The sequence below is a fragment of the Myotis nattereri genome, assembly GCF_964212035.1.
Source record: "Myotis nattereri genome assembly, chromosome: 3".
Taxonomy (NCBI): domain Eukaryota; kingdom Metazoa; phylum Chordata; class Mammalia; order Chiroptera; family Vespertilionidae; genus Myotis; species Myotis nattereri.
Genome location: NC_138077.1, coordinates 112,445,739 through 112,462,690, shown reverse-complemented (window position 1 = coordinate 112,462,690; position 16,952 = coordinate 112,445,739). Strand labels below are relative to the sequence as shown.

General features: G+C 43.7%; 3 protein-coding genes across 3 annotated transcripts in view; 2 read left to right on the top strand and 1 right to left on the bottom strand.

Annotated features, from left to right (window-relative positions):
- The window catches only part of LOC308515454 (uncharacterized protein), a gene marked incomplete at its 5' end in the record, with an annotated part of 44,288 nt that extends 34,363 nt beyond the window's left edge, over positions 1 to 9,925 (bottom strand). The window contains 2 exons of the mRNA XM_081086034.1: positions 9,459 to 9,780; positions 9,915 to 9,925. Coding sequence (XP_080942160.1) covers positions 9,459 to 9,780; positions 9,915 to 9,925 — 333 coding nt within the window. The remainder of the gene's footprint in view (positions 1 to 9,458; positions 9,781 to 9,914) is intronic.
- LOC308515640 (large ribosomal subunit protein eL39) lies at positions 7,512 to 7,856 on the top strand. Its single transcript, XM_081086141.1, has one exon. It carries the CDS (start codon positions 7,599 to 7,601, stop codon positions 7,752 to 7,754), a length of 156 nt encoding a protein of 51 aa, XP_080942267.1. The 5' UTR covers positions 7,512 to 7,598; the 3' UTR covers positions 7,755 to 7,856.
- Positions 9,649 to 16,952, top strand: part of DIPK2A (divergent protein kinase domain 2A) — a 60,002-nt gene continuing 52,698 nt past the window's right edge. Inside the window, exon 1 of the mRNA XM_081086140.1 lies at positions 9,649 to 10,684. Coding sequence (XP_080942266.1) covers positions 10,028 to 10,684 — 657 coding nt within the window. The 5' untranslated portion in view covers positions 9,649 to 10,027. The remainder of the gene's footprint in view (positions 10,685 to 16,952) is intronic.

Sequence of the window (16,952 nt, the reverse complement as noted above, 5' to 3'; positions counted from 1 at the left end):
CATGTTCCATGTGCACCCCCTGGTGGTCAGCGCATGTCATAGTGACCAGTTGTTCGGATGTTCCGCAGTTTGGTCTATTTGCATATTAGGTTTTATATATATAGATAATTATAACATTCCAGTTTAATCCCCTGATTTGCTAGCTTTAGTTTGTCAACAAGTTCTACTGGTTTTATTGTCTTGTGATTAGATCAGCACACAATATATTTTACTTATCAATTGTGTATGAAAAAGGGACCACATACTATACCTGACAAGCTCTGGGGAGACCTCCATGGCAGGCCTTACAAAGTGAGAGACCTACAATAACTACACAGGTTGGTCTGAAATTAATACTTCCTAACTAAAAGTGAGTCATAATGAGTAGTCATGTCCTAGGCTGGTATCTGCCCTGCCAAAGGTCAATCTTTACCTAACAGAGACTGTCTATTATTGTCTGTTTGCATCTATGATAACACACCTTCGAATGTCAGAGTGATCCCTTTTTCCAGACACCTCAGAGCATAATCTCCCACCAGAACAGGAGACCACAGAACCCCTCATTATCTTGTTGTCCTGCATACCATCTCTATGTGCTATAAATCTTGACTGTTAACTATCCTATACCCACCAATGTAAAAGAAGTATATGTCTCTGTTTTACCTTTTACACAATCCCAGAGATTTCTCAACTATGCTTTCTCCTACCTTCCTAATCTACCACCAATGGATTTTATTTAACTCCCTTACATCTTCTCCTTTGATTCTAATACATATAACAAGGTACAAAACTTCCATTCTCTAGAGCATTTTTTCAATCTGTTGAGATTTTGCTTCCTGGCAATAGTCAATTTGGCTCAAATAAACTCATAAAATTTTTCTACACGTTTTATGTTTCTTAGGTTGACACTATAATTAAGTTCTATTTTCTAAGTAGCAAGCAAATGTTCAAGGAAGCTTTATTATAATAAAGGAATGAGTAATATTTCTATTTCATTTGATGTGATTTTAAATTTTAATTTCCTGACTTCTCAAAAAATAACTAGAGCATTATATTTCCTGAAAAAAAGGAAAAAAGCCCTGCTAAACAATTACTTTCTAACGAAAGTATAGGGCAGCACAATGAGAGAAAATAGTAAATAATCTGTCAGTTCAGACAGACAAGTGAATTGGTTGTATCTCAAACACAGGGAATCCCTATCATGAACCCATAGTTCTGGTCAGACACCCTAATTAGATTACATTGGATGATAAGACATTTCTATAGTTAGTTCCTGTGATAAGAAAATTTGGTCTTCATCCACAGGTTCCTGGCTCTCAGCTCCCAGAACCCTTGCAATTTTATGACCAATAAAAGCAATGGGAACATCTTTTGCTATAATATTTTGGTCTCTTGTCCTCAGTTCCTGAAATGGCTTCAGGGTCATAAAGGTGAAGTAGGTGTCCAGTCATATAACATGCCCCTTTCACCACAACTGGGTTTATGTTAACAAGGCAACTTTTGGAAAGCACTTAAGGATGGGGGCTGGTTTCCAGGGGAACCAAACTTGAATAGAGGGTCTAAACTTTCAGTCCTACTCCTTCATGAAGGGAGAGGGGAAGAGAATGGTGATGGGATGGAGGTGGAATCAATCACCAATGGCCAATAATTTAATCGATCATGCATATGAAATGAAGCCTTCATAAAACCCAAATAGATGGGGGTCAGAGGCTTCTGGGTTGGTGGAGTGTGGGGGAGAGCAGCATGCTCAGGAGCAACAGGAAAGCTCTAAGTCCTTTTCTCATACCTTGCCCTAAGCATCTCTTCTATCTGGCTGTTCCTGAGTCATATCCTTTACAATCAGTGATTAAAGTAATCTAATAAGTGAAATGTTTCTCTGAGTTCTATGAGCTGCTCTAGAAAATTAACCAAACATAAGTAGGGGTCTGTGAGACAAATAGATGATAACCTGTGCTTTTGATTGGCTTCTGAAGGTGGTGGGGGTGCAGACTTATAGGACCCACCCCTTAACCTGCTTGAGGAGGGGGTCATGTGAACCTGATCTATAGTTGGTTGGCCAGAAGTACAGGAACCAGGGCTGTGAATGGTCTCTGAAATGAAAGGCTGTGTTGTGGGACTGAACCCTTAACCTGTGGAACCTGATGCTATCTTTGGGTAGTGTCAGAATTGAGTTAAATTGTAGGATATACAGCTGGTGTCAAAGAATTCCCTGTGGGTGTAGGGAACCCTCTCCTGCACATGCACCCCCCCCCCCCATGTTGGAATCTTTAGTTCCCACAAGTGGTAATTATTATTTATTTACCTATAGGTTTATAAGCCCTTTTGTAAGAAAAAACAAATCAATATAGCTCAGCCACATAATTTTATACACTAAATATATATTATGTGTTATAGAATATATTTTGTGTTATATACACATATTATATACTAAGTACAAAACATCATGACCTTCCTCAGTTGTGGCTAACCTTTATAACTGGCACAGCCATTAGGCTAAAGACAGTGGCCACTCTTTTACATATATGTGTGTTGTCCATGAAAGGATCCTGGTAAAGATACCTTACTGAGAAAGAAGTCTGACTTTAGTTACCCAGAGGAATGCTTTTTCTCCAAAAGGGGCAGCTGCAGTTCTCTGAGAATAGAGCAGCAGTGTGCTGCAGCTGCCACTATCCAGCAGAGGTGGCAGGAACACCATGTGCACAAAACAGTAGATTTGTAGAAGTAGGAGACATAGGAATGTGAAGCTTAAGAAGAAAATAGGCTGTCAAGAGAGAAAGAAGCAAAATTTGTCCTAGTGCACACAATTTATTCTCCTGAGACAAGTGCTTTCAATACAAAGATAACGTTGGAAGAAACAGGAATTTCTTCCTTGTTTATTTTCCTTTAATATTTGCTTATATCTCAATATTTATCACAAACATGTAATAAAGTTGATATATACATATCTGTTTCTGCCATGGACTCTGAACCCACACCCTCAAAATTTTATACTTGGGTAGAACTGAATAAGAGGCACTATCAGTATATATGCCAACCCATAAAGTAGCTAATAATGTTACTATACACAGGTGCACAGATTTTGGATTAACTTTGTATATCCTCATTGAAATGGTGTTAATTTTTTGTCTTTGCATATATTATTTTGCCTGCAGAAACAAATTGGAAAAAATCCCAAAAGTTTTAAAAATTTACTAAGAGAAAAATGTGCCTCCTTTGATTAACATAGCCAAGGTGAAAAACTCTATGTAACATTGCAATGTTAACCTGAGTTAATATAAATCATGGATTATAAAGTTGTAGTTACATTTAATTTGCATTAATCTGACCCCCATCTCAGTAAACAGTATCTCTTCTAGTAGTTTAGGACAAAAACCATGCAATGACAGATGATGCTTCCCCTTCTTTACATCTGAATTTTGAGTAAATTCAGTTAGGTATGTCTTCAGAATATAGCCAGAATGCACCATTTCTCACCAGCTTCCCTGCTATCACCTGTCATTTCGAGCTTGGATTATTATAATACTAGAGGCCCGGTGCATGAAATTTGTCCACTGGGGGGGAGGGGGGCCCTCAGCCCAGTCTGCACCCTCACAAAGTCTGAGAGCCCTAGGGGGATGTTGGGCCTAGGACAGCAGTTGGACATCCTTAATGCTGCCGCGGAGGCAGGAGAGGCTCCTGCCACCACCACTGTGCTCACCAGCCCTGAGCCCGGCTTCTGGCTGAGCAGCACTCCCGCTGTGGGAGCTCACTGATCACCAGGGGCCATCTCCTTTGTTGAGCATCTGGCCCCTGGTGGTCAGTGTGCGTCATAGCGACTGGTCATTCTGCTCTTTGGTCGATTTGCATATTAGCCTTTTATTATATAGACCTAGTGGCCTGGTGCATGAAATTCATGCATGGGGGGGGATGCCCCTTAGCCTGGCCTGCACCCTCTCCAATCTGGGACCCCTCAGGGGATGTCTGACTGCTGGTTTAGGCCCGATCCCTGTGTGTGTGGGATCGGGCCTAAACTGGCAGTTGAACATCCTTCTCGCAATCCAGGACCACTGGCTCCTAACTGCTCACCTGCCTGCCTGCCTGGTTGCCCCTAACCACTCTGCTGCCTGCCTGATCAACCCCAAATGCCCCCCTCCCCAGTCTGATCACCCCTAACTGCTTTCCCCTGCTGGCCTGCTCGCCCCCAACTGCCCCCCCACTGGCCTGCTTGCCCCCAACTGCCCCCCGTGCCAACCTGCTCGCCCCTAACTGGCCCCCCGCCGGCCTGATCGCCCCTAACTGCCTCTGCCTGCCTTGGCCCCACCACCACGGCTTTGTCCAGAAGGACATCCAGAAGGTCTCCCAGAAGGTGTCCCAGTCTAATTAGCATATTACCCTTTTATTAGTATAGATTCTAAAGTGTCCATTCTTTCAACTGTTCATCCATTCACCCATCGAACAATTACTAATAAACAACCACTTAAATCAAACACTGTTTTGAATACTTACAAACACTGATAATTTGCCCTTCTGGACTTTAGAAAAAGACTACCTCTTACCTATCCTGAATATTAATATGGTGCATATTCTAGACATAACTGCAAATGTACTAAACAGTCTATACTGAGAAAATTAATGACCAGTTAAGAAATTATTTTTCAAGTTGGGATTTTAACGCTGTGCTTCTAAACCAAACTAAACTGGAGAACTTAATGTCATTAGGAATATTCTGATAGATCACTGTCAGTAAATGTTTTTAGCATATAACTCAGAAGGAATAAAAAAAATTGAACCATATTGCTATATTAACATTATTTTTATTTCCAACTTAAGTGAACAAAATATTTTGGCTTTTACATATCTAAAAAAAAAGAGAGAAAAAGAATTGAAGTTTGCTGCAACCTTTTGCAGTGATGATTCAGGATCTGGAGAAGGGGCCATGCACAAATGGATATACTAGACAAGAAATATATATTTAGAAGGCATGGGGGAACCAGGTGGAGACCTACTCTCTAGTGGAGTGGCTCCCTGAATGTCTGGACCCATAGCTTTTTATTTACTAGAATACACATTTGCCCTTTAGTAAAGCAAACAGACATAAATGGTAAGGTTTGGTAAACAATAAAGGATTATCAGGGTTAGGGGATTGCCTTCAGCCATTCAGCCAGCAGCAAGGTAATACAATGATGATTCTCAGCCCTTGCTGAATATCAAAGTCCATCAGCTTTCTGATGGACTTCTCGCATTTATATGTTAACTACTTGCTGGTCTTTGCCTCCAGCAAAGTTAAATTCTGTCAAATTCTAGCAATAAAAAATATCCATCCATGCCAACTAAAGAAAAGTGATAAAAAGCCCAATCTCATTAAGAAATACATTTCAATAAAATACTACATCTTATAATAAATGAAAATTGTGATATTTATATTTTGATCAGCTGAATTGGCTTAACTTTTAGAATATTATGATCACAAGATATGCAATAAATTTAAATATACACACTGCTGTGGGAAAGAATGATAACCAATATGGCTTTCATGCTTAAAACCATACTACATAAGAGCAGAATTCTGTAAGTCAGGGTTTCTCAATAGTGCAGCAATTTGACATTTTAGGCTGGTTAATTATTGTTGTTTTGCAATATCCCTGGACTCTTACCACTAGATGCCAGTAGCCCATACCCCACACCCTTGTTAAGACCAAAATTACTACAGATATTGCCAAATGTCAACCAGGAGGCAACAGTCCCTAACTGGGAACTACTGCTACAGGGGATAGAATAGCAATACAATGTGAAACTTTGACTATCAAACAGCTAGGTCACTTTTTAAAAAATAGATGACAGGTATCAAAATACTATAATATTTAATTCCATTCAACATTTAAGAGTGATATGTCGAGTGAGACTCCCTCCACGTTCTGCGTGGAGTAGGGTTCGGTATCTGAAAGAGGAGCCGCACAACAAATGAGAGAAAAAGACACGAGATAATTTTGCAATATTGGGGGAGCAGGCGGCAAGTCCCGAAGGACTTCTCCCGATGCTCAGGCCGCTCCAATCTTTTATTGATCTGGAGTAGCCCTTAGGGTAAGGAGGTTTCAATGACACACAGATCAGCAGACAATTTCCAGGAATATACAAAGTATCTGATTAACTCATCAATAGATTTCCGAGAGTAGGCAGAGTATCTGATTAGCTCATCAATAGATTTCCGGGAGTATCTGATTAACAGTAATCAACAAGGATCTACATAAGTATCTAAGGAATTAAGGGAACTAAGGTGGGGATGCTTCAACTACTATTACCTAAATTAACTGGGTGGTTCCTAGATTAACTGGGTGGTGCACAGCCCTGACCTTTGCTAGGACTTTCAAGCCCTGACCTTTACTAGGACTTTCAAGGGCTACTAGCTTTTGGGGGGGGTCTCTGTCTAAACTCAGCTAGTGAAGACAATGAATGGACTCCGGCAGTGATAGATATTGTAAAATGACATTTTATGATGTACTGGAAACTACATTATTCGCCTTTAATTTAAACTTTTTGGGAAACAAATTTGGATGTTAGCTTATAATCTACTAGCCAATAGCCAAAAGTATTTTGTAGTTTATAGGATAGGTGGGTAGTGTACATTAACATTAACTTACTGACCTTTTTCCAAACCCTAATAAAGTACTTTAGAATAATCTTGCCAGAGGCTAAAACCAACAGTAATTAGCATATTATGCAAAAAGACCCATTGGAAGGCCAATGGACTTTGATATTCAGCAGGGCTGAAAATCAGCATAATATTGCCCTGCAGTGGGCTCAGTGGCTGAAGGCAATTCCCTAACCTGATAATCCTTTTACCATTAACCAAACTTTACCTTTGATATGCCTATATGCATTCCTAAAGGGCAAATGTGTATTCAAGTGAATAAAAGCTGACAGGTCCAGGGTTTCAGTGAGCTTCTCCACTAGAGAGAGGTTTCCACCTGGGCCTCCATGCCTTCTAAATCCATATTTGTCTACTGTTTTCATTTGTGTGCAGCCCCTTCTTCAGATCCTGAACACTAGCCATAAATGGACGCAACAAATCTGAGTTTATCTCATATAGCTCTATGCCTACCCCCCACCCCACTTGGGAATGCATTAAGCTCCTGAAGATTCTCTTTCTTGATAAGTTTAGAAAATCTAACTGAAAAGAATATCAGGGCTTTTATATAAATGTAAAATATTTAGATAAAAAAAGCAAATGTTTTTCAAAACTCAGTATGTATAGGCTAATAACCTTTTTTACTTCCATTTTTCAAATGATGCCTATACAATTGCAAGGATTTGGAAGTTGAGAATAGTTTAAGAACTCCAAAGACTTTTTTCCATACACAGAAACAGTGCCACCCTTAATCCTGCTACTAACAATCTAAATAGCCCCTCACTATGTCCCAATTATCGCAGCTTAATCAGTTTATTGGCAAGTATGCTAATAGACCAATCATTCTAAGTATAAATATAAAAATGTATGTAGTGCTTTTATTGTTTTAAAGCATTTCTACATAAATTATCTCATATTAATTGGACACATCTATAGGACAGGTACAAAAGATGCTAAAGATAAGAAGTCGCTCTTTCTCCGCCATCGAGGTGCGTGCGTTTGCCTCTGCCTCACCATGTCTTCCCACAAGACTTTCAGGATCAAGAGGTTCCTGGCTAAGAAACAAAAGCAGAATCGGCCCATTCCCCAATGGATTCGGATGAAAACTGGTAATAAAATCAGGTACAACTCGAAGAGGAGACATTGGAGAAGAACCAAGCTGGGCCTATGAGAAATCACACATGAGAGATGACTCACATATTTATGCTGTATCCAGGTTGCCTACACCCTTAAATGATTGAAAAGATGCTACTGTCTGGACAGTTGGGGCATTTTAATTGGAAGATTAATGAACTTGTGACTTTGCTCTGTTGATTTTTTCCTCCTGAAATAGAAGGTTGATTCAGTAATAAATGTGAGATCTTTAAAAAAAAGAAGTCTACTGTTTAGTAATAAACTTGCCAACCTTTCAACAGCATCAGCCCTGACATTTCCAGACCAATCATATTAAATAAACTCTATTGTTCTAAAAATTCTCATTTGAGATTCTGCTCAGAACTTTACATTGTATGGAGTTTTGGGATGCTTGAAGGCAAGAAACCAAATTACTGCCAAAGGTGGATGTCCTTAGTTGTGACAGCGAAATTTATTTAAGTCATTTTGACAACTAAATCTTCCAATTTGTCTGTATTTAATGCAATAGCATTTAAAAATCACTTCTATGTTGAATATATTAAATTGTCCAAAGCTTTCTTTCAAAGTTTGAGTTCTTATATCATGAAGGACAAAATATTAACTTCAACAGGACTTCTCATGACAATGGCTCATTTACAAACAGCTGTAGAGAAAAGTGAATTTGACAGTGTTTCTCATTAGGCCCCTGTAGAGCTGGTCTATACATGCCAATTACTAGGGTCTCCTAAAAATTATTGTTCAATCTCTAAAATTAACTCAATTAAGACCCAGGTATTTAATACCATATCAGAAACCACCTATCCTTCAGACTAACAACTCCTCATTCTAACGCTAAAATTGAAAATCATTATCATTCACAGCTACTGGTAGAGTCCTGGTCCTCTAAAATTTATACCAAAACAAGGCGCTGTAGTTCATTCCCGAGTTATTTTTGCAGTGCTGGCGTCAACTAGAGGCAACCCGCCCGCGCAGAGCACCAGGAGGCCCCCCAGTCCCCTGTCCCCATGGTTACCGCCACAGCAAGTCCCCGCCTGCGGGAACCACGTGGGGTGCCCTCCCTCCTGCTCCTCAGGGACCCGAGGGGCGGCTCCAGGGCGGTCTCTGCGCCCAGTAGGAAATGGCTTCAGGGCCAGTCTGGGAAAGCAGACCAGGAGCAAAGCAAACCTGCCAATAGCTCATCCCGGCTTCTCCACAGCCGGGTAGGACTCACGTGGACACCAGGCCAGGAGAGTTCCCTGTTCCTCCTACTGTCCCTTTAACACGGTGTCTTAAGGCTTTCAATTTTGCGTGTCCACTCAGGAAAACTTAAGATGCCTTTACCAAAATAACACGCCAAAGACGAAATCCCCAAGGCCCCACAGCCCATGCCTTTCCTGTTTTCTCCAGAGGCTAGTACCCCTAGCCAGAGGCACCCCCAACCATATGAGGGCGGGGGAGGGGCACGATGACCCGCTCACTCCGCCCCGCCCCACGCGCGCTCTCAGCGACAGGGAGGTGCATTAGCTTTTCGCAATTCAGTTCTTCTTGTCCCTTCCCCCCCGCCCCCCCCCCCCCCCGCCCTCAGAGGACCATTTCCATGGTGGGAAATGTCAGGCTCCAGTAATCTTCCACAGTCATGAAAGATGAACTATTACTAAAAGTCTTCTCACCACCAAGCTCTCGAGTTCATCCCTCCTCCAGGGCTCGGGCTCGGACTCCGCCCCACGGAGACGCCCCGCTGCCACCCAAGAGCCGCGCTTACGCTTTCCGGGTGGCGCGCGACGCGCTCGTGCACCCCGCGTGCTCCGCCCCCGGTTCCCGGCGTCTCCGGAGAGCCAGCCAGGAACCTGGGCGTGCGGCAGGCGCCTCCTTCATCCCATCTTCCTACACTGTTGCTGCTTGTGGAGTGAGACACTCCAGCTTTTCTTCCCCTTCCGTGAGTCCCTCCTTCGATCTCCCCAAGACCCGACCGCTGCTGCAGCTCTCGACCCTGAGAGTGCTGTGCGCATGCGCGTGCGTGCGGGCGCGTGGCATTCGGGCCCCGCGCCCTCGCCTCCTCTCCCGCCCCTCCATAACTTGGCTGGCTGAAAAGAGACCCCCTGAGAGTCGGTGCGGGAGCTCGGCGTTAGGAGCTCGAGAGTTGTGGAGACTAGGGACTGGAAGTCGCAGCCTGCTAGAACCGGCTCTTCCCCCCTCCCGCTCTAGCTCACACACCTACTCTGCTCCCATCCCAGGCCGCGCCCTCGCTCCTCCTCCCGTTCGGGGTTTTGGCGCGGCGGGGGTGCCCAGGGGGGTGCCCTCGCCCTCCGGTGCGGACGGGCGGCGGGCGGGATGTGGCGCCTGGTGCCCCCGAAGCTAGGCCGCCTGTCCCGCTCGCTGAAGCTGGCGGCTCTGGGCAGCTTGTTGGTACTGATGGTGCTGCACTCGCCGTCGCTGCTCGCCTCCTGGCAGCGCAATGAACTGACCGACCGGCGCTTCCTACAGCTCAATAAGTGCCCGGCGTGCTTCGGCACGAGCTGGTGCCGACGCTTCCTCAACGGGCAAGTAGTGTTCGAGGCGTGGGGCCGCTTGCGCCTGCTGGACTTCCTCAACGTGAAGAACGTCTACTTCGCGCAGTATGGCGAGCCCCGCGAGAGTGGCCGGCGCCGCGTGGTGCTCAAGCGCCTGGGCTCGCAGCGCGAGCTGGCGCAGCTCGACCAGAGCATCTGCAAGCGGGCCACCGGCCGGCCTCGCTGCGACCTGCTGCAGGCCATGCCGCGCACTGAGTTCGCGCGCCTGAATGGCGACGTGAGGCTGCTCACGCCCGAGGCTGTGGAGGGTTGGTCCGACCTGGTGCACTGCCCCTCACAGCGCCTGCTCGACCGCCTAGTGCGCCGCTACGCCGAGACCAAGGACTCGGGCAGCTTCCTGCTCCGCAATCTCAAGGACTCGGAGCGCATGCAGTTGCTGCTGACCCTGGCCTTCAACCCCGAGCCTCTGGTGCTACAGGTAGGCGCGGAGTCCGGGCCGGACGGCGTGCGGGAGGGGTAGTGCGGGAAGCGGGAGTCAGGAGAGGTGGCCCCTTGGCCCTCGTTACCCAGTTTGCACCCTACCCGCTTGGGCCAGGCTGCGGGCGTGGGAAGGGGACAACACTGGGGAACCTTGGGCGCTGTGCGGTACTGCAGAGGGCGTCCGGGGCGGGTGCAGAGTCCGCCCTTGTCATTTAGACGCGGCGCTTCTCGGATTTGACTGCGGATCCTTCAACACCAGAGGGAGCGCATCTGCTGTGCTCCCAAAATGTCTTTCCTAGTTTCCTTCCGTTCTCCGTGCCTTTCTGATTTTATCCGCCGGTCTGGACTTCCACGGCACAGTCCGTTCACGAGTCCTTGGACCTTTCTTAGTTCTTTTCAAGTGTTTTCTTTACCGCATCTGCTCTCCCCTTTAGTACCCTGCAAGGCTGACCTACCTTCGGCTCCAAAGTCTGTCTTTGTTTTATTCCTTAGCTCATTTACTTAGCAGATCCTTGGAAAAGCTGATTTGAGGACAAGCTGGGAAAGATAGGGACTGAAATGGGGACTGTGTTCAGGGGTGGGGTTAATCATGAGTCTTGCTCTGGGTGGGATTAAGGAGAGGAAAATATTAAGGCTTCCTAGGATTTGGGGGCTGGGAGGGTTATTATGGCCAGGATGTTTTCATCCTGCTCCTGTGACCTTCCCTGTTCTTCTGGTATTTTGCTGCAGGAAAGAGGTGAAATGTTAGGCCAGGGCAAGTAAAAGGGAAAAAGAGATTCTCACCTCTCTAATGGAGTTATTGGCTCTCTCTTGACCTTTTTAAAACAAATGTACCTTTTAGGGGAGTAGGTTGAGTTCTTTGTAATGTGACAGCAAAAAGAAAACAAAACTTAAAAGAAAAGAAAAAACAAGGTTGTGTTTACCTTTGGAGCAGTTACTGAGTTTCTACACATTCCCATCCAGCAGTCGAGCTGTGTCCTTGGATAGTGGTTACAACTGGGAGTATGATCCCTCCTGATAACCCTAGGAAAAGTTAGTTGCTCATTTTCCACACCAGTTTTGCTGTAGTATTTGAAATACAAGGCGAAAAAACATGATTTAAAAGTAATCACAAATAATTGTGATATAATTTATGTCCTTTCTGTGCTATTTGGAATGTCACTAATGGCTGGGGGTTTTCTATGGGTTGCATAAATTAGGAATCATATTCATTTATGTTGCTTTCTTTTCTCAAGTTCCATTGCCCAGCTTAGCTAAGAGAAACTAGTTTCCTTTGATTGGTTAAGCCAAATAATTGTAACACAAAATAAATATTTTGCCTCAAACAAAACTTTAGTGTGTGTCTTGGTAAATTTTAAGTTGTGATAGGATATAGTATGTAACGAGTCAAATTCAAAGTATGGATTATATATTGAATATTGCTCTCTTTAACAGTGAAATGGTTGAACGTCCATTGAAGAGGTCGTTTTAAAACTAGTCACCATTAAAGTTTGTCTGTATTTGTGATATATACATTTGATTTGACACTTTTTAAAAATTTGAACTGCCTTTTCTCTTTGAAAAATAGATGATTATGTTAGCAAGGTGATCCCTGGAAAAAGATTTAGCATTTGTGGTTTGCTGAGTATATTACTCTCTTAATTCTCTGGGATTCCAAAATTTAGTAAGGAGCTACAGTAGTAGAATACACATTTTCTGCACTTACAATAATGGCTGCCTATTAAAAGACTAAAGGCCCTGTGCCCGAAATTCATTCACTGGGGGGGGGGTTGGGGGGGGAGGTTTGTCCCTCGGAATGCGCCCTCTTGCAGTCCTGGAGCCCCGCAATCCATCCCCCTGCAGAGCCTGCTGCTGCAGGGTAGCCTGGGCCTCCTTCTTTGGGGCAATCGTGGAGCCCTCTGATTGATCCCCCCACTGGCTGGTGACCTGGGCCTTCCTCTGCGGGTTGATCATGGGGCAATGGCGGGGCTCCCGACCAATCGCATCGCACCTGCCTTGGATGGCCTGGCGCCAGTGGGTGTCATAGCATGGTCTTTCAGCGCAGTTCGGTTGATTTGCATATTATACTTTTATTATAGAATTTTATCAGGTAATGCTATTGACATATTAGAAACAGCTAATGTTAAAACTAATATTTTAAAAACATGTATTATGTATGCAGTTCTTTATAAGCATGACATTTAAATATGAGAAACTTCAGCATTTGATAAGCAAGTAGAAAAATAAGGCTTATTTTATTTATTTATTTATTTATTTATTTATTTTTTAAATTAAATCTTTATTGTTTAGATTATTACAGTTGTTCCTCTTTTTTTCCCCCAAAGCTCCCCTCCATCAGGTTCCCACCCCACCCTCTGCCCTTATTCCGCCCCCTACTGTCCTCATCCATAGGTGTACAATTTTTGTCCAGTCCCTTCCCACACACCCCCAACCCCTTTTCCCTCTGAGAATAGTCAGTCCACTCCCTTTCTATGCCCCTGATTCTATTAGATTCACCAGTTTATTCTGTTCATCAGATTATTTAGTCACTTGATTTTTAGATTCACTTGTTGATAGATGTGTATTTGTTGTTCATAATTTGTATCTTTACCTTTTTAGAAGGCTTATTTTTAGATAACCAATCTTCATAGAGGTTCTACTTTGTTTATAGAACCACTTCATCTTGGTAAAAACTAGTGAGTTAAGAAGTGTGGACAATATTACTTGAGGTCTGATGATGGCAACGGATGAATGGATTAGAACACTGTGGTACATATACACAATGGAATACTATGCTGCTGTAAAAAAGAAGGAATTCTTACCATTTGCAACAGCATGGATGGAACTGGAGAGCATTATGCTAAGTGAAATAAGCCAGTCAGTGAAAGAAAAATACCACATGATCTCACTCATTTATGGATAATAAAGACCATTATAAACTGACTAGGGGCCCGGTGCACGAAATTCGTGCACTGGGTGGGGGGTGGGGGAGAGTGTCCCTCAGCCCAGCCTGCCCCCTCTCACATACTGGGAGCCCTCAGGCATTGACCCCCATCACCCTCCGATCGCCTGATCGGCCCCTTGCCCAGGCCTGACGCCTCCGCCAGAGGTGTCAGGCTTGGACAGGGGACTCCCATCTCCCCCCGATCACTGCCTCTGGCCCAGGAATCATGCCTGGGCAGGGGACCCCCATCTCCCTCTGATCGCTTGCTCCACCCCCCGCCCAAGCCTGACGCCTCTGACCCAGGCTTCAGGCCTGGGCAAGGGGACCATCATATACCCCCAATCCCCGGCTCCGCCCCCCACCCAGGCCTGATGCCTCAGCCAGAGGAGTTGACCCTCATCACCCTCCGATCACCAATCACCAGATCGGCCCCTTGACCAGGCCTGAGGCCTCCGGCAGAGGTGTCAGGCCTGGGCAGGGGACCCCCAGCTCCCCGCAGTTGCAGGCTCCACCCCTGCCCAGGCCTAACGCTTCTGGCCTAGGTGTCTGGCCCGGGCAGCGGGGACCTGCAGTGGCAGAGGGGGGCGCCGCGATCGTGGGCTTCGCTTTAGGCCCAGGCAAGGGACCCCTAGCTCCTGGGACTGCCAGCTTCGACCATGCCCACCTCCCATCTCTGGCTCCACCCCTACTTCCTGCTATCACTGGCCAGGGCGGCAAAGGCGCCTGATTCTCCCATCATGGCTGGGGGGCAGCTCTTACCTCCCCCCTGGGTTTCAGATCACTGTCAGTGGCAGGGGGCTTCTTCCTGCTTTCCCTTTCGCCTCCCTGCATTGTGCCTACATATGCAAATTAGCCACCATCTTGTTGGCAGTTAACTGCCAATCTTAGTTGGCAATTAATTTGCATATAGCCCTGATTAGCCAATGAAAACGGTATCGCCGTACGCCAATTACCATTTTTCTCTTTTATTAGTGTAGATGAACAAAAATAGATACAGAGGCAGAGCAGCATTAAACAGACTGTCAAACTACAGTAGGAAGGCTGGGGAGGGTTGCGGGGGGTGGGGGTAAGAGATCAACCAAAGGACTTGTATGCATGCATATAAGCATAACCAATGGACACAAGACACTGGGGGGTAGGGGAGGCTGGGGGAAGGTCAAGGGGGGGGGAAAAGGGAGACAAATGTACTAATATTTTAAGCAATTAAAAAAAAGTGTGGACAATATTACTTGAGGTCTGATGATGTTATAAAACCACTAAAATGAAAGGAATCTTAAAATTCTGTGATCAAGTACAAAGATTATTACACACTAAGTCAAATCGTGATGTTCATTACTTTTTGTTATCTAGACAAATGTATACAATTTTAGTATTTATACCAGTTTATATAAACTGTTAATAGCTGTTTTTGTTAGTTTGGGAATACAAGTTGATAATATTATAAAAACTCACTAAAATTTGGTTCTTTATTTATATATATTTTTTGGTTCATGTATTTTTTTTTCCCCCCTTAATCTTTACCCCGAGGATATTTTTCCATTGATTTTTCTTTTTTTTTTTCTTTTTTTTTTTTTTTTTAGAGAGTAGAAGAGAGGGGAGAGACAGAGAGAAACATTGATGTGAGAGAGACATATGGATTGGTTGCCTCCCACACGAACCCCAATGGGGGCCAAGGACCCAGCCTGCATCTGAGGTACATGCCCTTGACCAGAATCTAACCAGGGACCCTTCAGAACGCACGCTGACACTCTATCCACTGAGGGAGGTTCATGTATTTTTAAAAATGTTTTTGTAAGGGTACAAGCATGTGTTTTACAGTTTAAATCCCCCCCCCCCCTCGTCCCCTACCCCACCTCCCAGGAGATAACTACTCATTGAATTTTTGGACATTTTGTGACGAACTAGATTTTCCCTATCTTACAATGTCTAAAAATTAATTACTTTGGAGAAATAGTCTTTTGAGCTGGCATCATCTAACTATTCTTAACAAAAGTTCCAGTGTAGTAATAAGCATGTTTCCAAAATAAACATTTAAAAACCTCCTTTATAAGGTACTAATGAAATAATTGAAAAACATTTTTATGATCATCAAGCAACAGGGTAATGCTAGTATTACCTTTATTTTCTACTCTGATACATTCTTTTCATCCTCACCCTTTTTAACCTCACCAAGAAGTATATTTTAATTATGAGTATGCCATAATCCTATGAAAAATTTTGGGGAGAAGGATTTCGTTGATTTTATATTGTGCAATAGCATTCTTGGAATATTCAAAAGTTGAGGCGTTGAAGGATTTGGCAGAATGGCAACATGTTTTCTGTTACTGTTTTGGTAAATTTTCTATCAGTATTTGTCCTGTTCTTGAAGTTATAGAAGTTGTGTATGAGAAAACAGTGTTGCCTAGATTTCCTTAAGTTCAGACTATATCTCTGACTTTTTCACCTGGAGATAGTGAAGATGGTTCCTTAGAAATAAAGGAAGCTCTTAGTTGTTCAGGGCGGTAGAGGTGGAAATTTGTTTTACTGTTATATTTTGTAGAACTTTATTTACCTTAAGTTTTCTGAATCATGATTTTAATAGGACTTCTTTGATTTTTACAGTATGTAGCTATCATATTTAAGCTTTGCATTTTAAGCTTTTATTTATTTTATTTTTTAAATATACTTTTATTGATTTCAGAGAGAGAAAGGGAGAGGGAGAGAAAGATAGAAACATCAATGATGAGAAACACTGATTGGCTGCCTCCTGCATGTCCCCCACCAGGGATCGAGTCCACAACCGGGCATGTGTCCTTGACCAGAATGGAACCTGGAGCCCTTCAGTCCGCAGGCCAACACTCTATTCACTGAGCCTAATCGGCAAGGGCTAAGCTTTTTTTAAAATTCCTGTAAATGGCGTGATACATTCAAAACACCTTATTATATAGTAGTGCCTGATTTATAGTCAGCACTCAGTGTTAGACATTAAATAAGGTAAAGGTAACTTTACCTGGTGTATTTGATCAGCTGTTTTGAAGCCTTTTTGGTATGGATCACCTTAAAAACAGTTATGATTCCTGCTATGAACCATATTTTTATTTACTTTGACTTAGTACCTTCCTACATTATAGGATAGATTTTAAAGACATCTTTGAGTGATTGTTATTTTTATCCTTAAAAATCATTTCTACAGGTGCAGAATATATTATTAAGGTGTACTGCCTAAACTGTAGTTTTTGAAGTAAACAAAATATTATGGCCATTTAGCTAATTACAGGTTGATAAACTTTTTTTATGGGACTTATTTTACTTATCTATAAAGAGACTGTTGGTTCAGATCCTTCTCCTTTTCGACCCCAACATC

Coding starts and splice junctions, on each gene's coding strand:
- LOC308515640 (XM_081086141.1), top strand. CDS start 7,599: ATGTCTTCCCACAAGACTTTCAGGATCAAGAGGTTCCTGGCTAAGAAA.